At 24.7% G+C, this 3,101-nt stretch overlaps 1 protein-coding gene across 1 annotated transcript; it reads left to right on the forward strand.

Moving 5' to 3' along the window:
* Positions 1 to 559: 559 nt before the first annotated feature.
* Positions 560 to 2,378, forward strand: LOC101240269 (calcium channel flower). The gene is made up of 5 exons (XM_065791424.1): positions 560 to 967; positions 1,137 to 1,218; positions 1,315 to 1,437; positions 1,698 to 1,805; positions 1,989 to 2,378. The coding sequence occupies exons 1-5, from the start codon at positions 820 to 822 to the stop codon at positions 2,098 to 2,100; spliced, it is 573 nt and encodes a 190-aa protein (XP_065647496.1). The 5' UTR covers positions 560 to 819; the 3' UTR covers positions 2,101 to 2,378.
* The last annotated feature ends 723 nt before the right edge of the window (positions 2,379 to 3,101 follow it).

Here is a 3,101-nt window from a genome sequence, read left to right on the forward strand (position 1 = left end):
CTTGTACACAGACACATTACTGACCAATTGAACTAAAGTTAACTCATCAGCTCTGCTCAACACGGGTTCCGAAAGGAAAAAGGTTGCGTCACAAACCTACTCAAAACTTGCGACATCCTAGCTGAAGCTGCCCGTAAAGGTTACCCAACCGATATCATATTCACATGCTTTGCTAAAGCATTCGAGAAAGTTCACACCCTTGTCTGCTGTTTAAGCTGGAATCTTACGGAGCGTCCGAGCATTCAAAGCACTGTCTTCGGCCGCGTGTACACACTAAACAACTAAAAGCACAACTAGTTCAAAACTGCGCTGAAAGAAAAAACTAATCGTGGTTGGTGAGCAAGTTGTTTCTTTTCAATCTTAAGGTTGAGGTGACAAAATATTCTATAAGAAAATGTTATTTCGTGATATAAAAAAAAAGACTCAGCAGTACAAAAAAAAAAAAAAAACGCAAACTTTTTTTATTTTATTTCATAATTTTCAGCGATGCACGAACAGACGCGCTTTAACTTTACTAAAAAAAATAAAAATTACAAAACTTCAAATTAAAAATGACAAACAAATTTCTGTGAGTCACGTAAAAGGTTTATTGAAAAATAAATGAAAACACAACAGTTTAATCAAATTGAAAATCTTTATAGGAAGATAACGAAGCCCTAAAGTACAAGGTTAGTAGGAATTAAAAAAAAGAAGTTGCCGAAACAACTCACGATTTGAGGGGATAGAGTTACCCACATAATACTTTCCGACCAAGTCCGGTCTTGTAATATGTCGTGCTAATGTTGAGTTAAATAGAAAAGTAAATAGGCAATAAATTAAATGACGAATAAACCAGTCCCGAAAAGGGCCAACGGAAAACGTACTGATTACAAGCGTTTGGGTGATAACCAAAAAGAAGTTGATAATCAAAAGGATGTTGATTTTCCCAGGACAGTTGCAAGAATCTGGGGTTTAATATCTGGAATATGTAAGTTAGAAAACTGAAATGATTGCTAAATGAAGTTTACCATTTTAACAGTAATTGATAATAAACTTCACAGCTCGAAAATAAAAATAAAATTTAGTAATATTAGGTATATAATTTTAAGAAAAAAATTAAAATTTTGATGCTCAGTGCTTCTAATATTTTGATATAGCTTTTGTCAGCAATGGTTGGTACCTTTTGACGGAATCGAGCAGAGATTCAAAAAAATGTCTTATTGCTGGTGCATTAATGATGTATTTTGTTTTTATATATATATTTTTTTTATTTTCAAAGAAAAATCATAAATTTTTTTTAATTTAGTTTTTTGTAGCAAAAATATTTTGTTTTAGTGTGTTTGGAATATTTATTATTTTCATGGAATGCGTTTGTTGCATGTTTGCTGCAAAAAGAAAATGTTGCAACAAGTTTGATAGCAACTTCCCTTTCTGGATAAAAGGTCTCATATACATTTTGTAAGTTAAAAAGTTGCCTTAAGTTTAAAGGATTTTTTTTAACAAAAAAAAAACTGATGTTATAAATATGTATTTACCACATTTGTTTGCATAATTTAAACTATTTTTATTATCATTTCATTTTATTGCATATCCATACAACGATATATACTTTGAGTTAATTTTTTTTCATGCTTAGTTTGTCTATGGTATTGCAATTACATTTAATAACATTTCACATTATTAAAATTTTTATACATTTTCCAAAAATTTACTTTTAGATTAACAATCCCAGTAATAGTTCTTTGCTTTGGTATAAAGACTCTTGTGTCCTCAATTATGGTGATCTTCTTGGGAATAATTTATATACTTCTTACTTGTATTGTTAAGTAAGTATGCTGACTATTTCTTTAATATTTGAATAATTGACTGTACATGTGTGTACCTCAATACTAAACTATTCAGGATATTGGGTATTTATTTTAAAAAGTATAAATTTGTTAAATTATTTAATTAATACTAATTGAATAAATACTTAAATAATAAATACTTTTTTTGTATTTTTTGTTTAGAAGCAAAAAATATGAGCGACTCAAAGCACTTGCTCAACAACGTTACAATGAGCAGCAAAAAGCTGTGAACTTTTCATACAACACCATACTTAATTTATACCGTCACAACTAAAATAACGTTTATTTTATAACCAATAAGTATTTATTAATAAATAACATCCCATTATGTAATTGCCCTTATTTTATATTTGCAGGTAAGTAAAAAAAAATTTTCTTAATCGATTAATTGTTTGTAATGTGTTGTAAACAAAAATTTTAACAAAATACAAATAATAAATGCAGTTTATCAATTATATTACTTCACATGAAATACAATTATATTACTTTTTATGAAAAATTTATTTTTTTACTGAAATTGTTATATATTCAAATACATTTATTTTATGCTAAGATTTTTTGTGTTTTTTTAATTGTAGAATCATAAAGAAAGTTTAGATTTAATTTATATATATATATATATATATATATATATATATATATATATATATATATATATATATATATATATATATATATATATATATATATATATGTATATATATATATATATGTATATATATATATATATATATATAATTTATATATATATATATATATATATATATATATATATATATATATATATATATATATATATATATATATATATATATAAATTATATATATATATGTTTAGTTGTAAGGTATATTTTTTATGAATTATTTTATGCTAACTTTTATTTAATTTGATAATAAGACATTATGTATATCATGATCATTAATTTTAATAAGATCATGTATATACATTATTTTTGAATTAAAGTTTTATAAGGTTAGTTGTACACAAAAGACCTTGTTCTTATTATTTTAGTGAAACTTTTTTTTCATAAAACTATTTTTAAAAATAAAAATTATTAGAAATTACTTGAATTAGTTGCAATTTGTCGAAGATTTTTCCATTTGTTAAAAACACTTATCTTGTGTTTTTTTAAAACCAATCATTTAGAAATTTGAAACAATAATAGTAATAACAGTTACAACAAAAATTACATTTGCAACAACTTAATGGCAGTTAAAGTCTAAATCTACTTAATATTAGCTTAATATATTGATGCATAATTTTTCATTTTAAAG

The sequence above is a fragment of the Hydra vulgaris genome, chromosome 02 (genome assembly GCF_038396675.1).
Source record: "Hydra vulgaris chromosome 02, alternate assembly HydraT2T_AEP".
Taxonomy (NCBI): domain Eukaryota; kingdom Metazoa; phylum Cnidaria; class Hydrozoa; order Anthoathecata; family Hydridae; genus Hydra; species Hydra vulgaris.

Excerpts from the sequence above, each read along its gene's own strand:
- LOC101240269 (XM_065791424.1), top strand. The coding sequence starts at position 820 with ATGACGAATAAACCAGTCCCGAAAAGGGCCAACGGAAAACGTACTGAT. Across the intron at positions 1,438-1,697 it reads AAAGGTCTCATATACATTTT|ATTAACAATCCCAGTAATAG; the intron begins GTAAGTTAAAAA and ends ATTTACTTTTAG. Across the intron at positions 1,806-1,988 it reads CTTCTTACTTGTATTGTTAA|AAGCAAAAAATATGAGCGAC; the intron begins GTAAGTATGCTG and ends TTTTTTGTTTAG.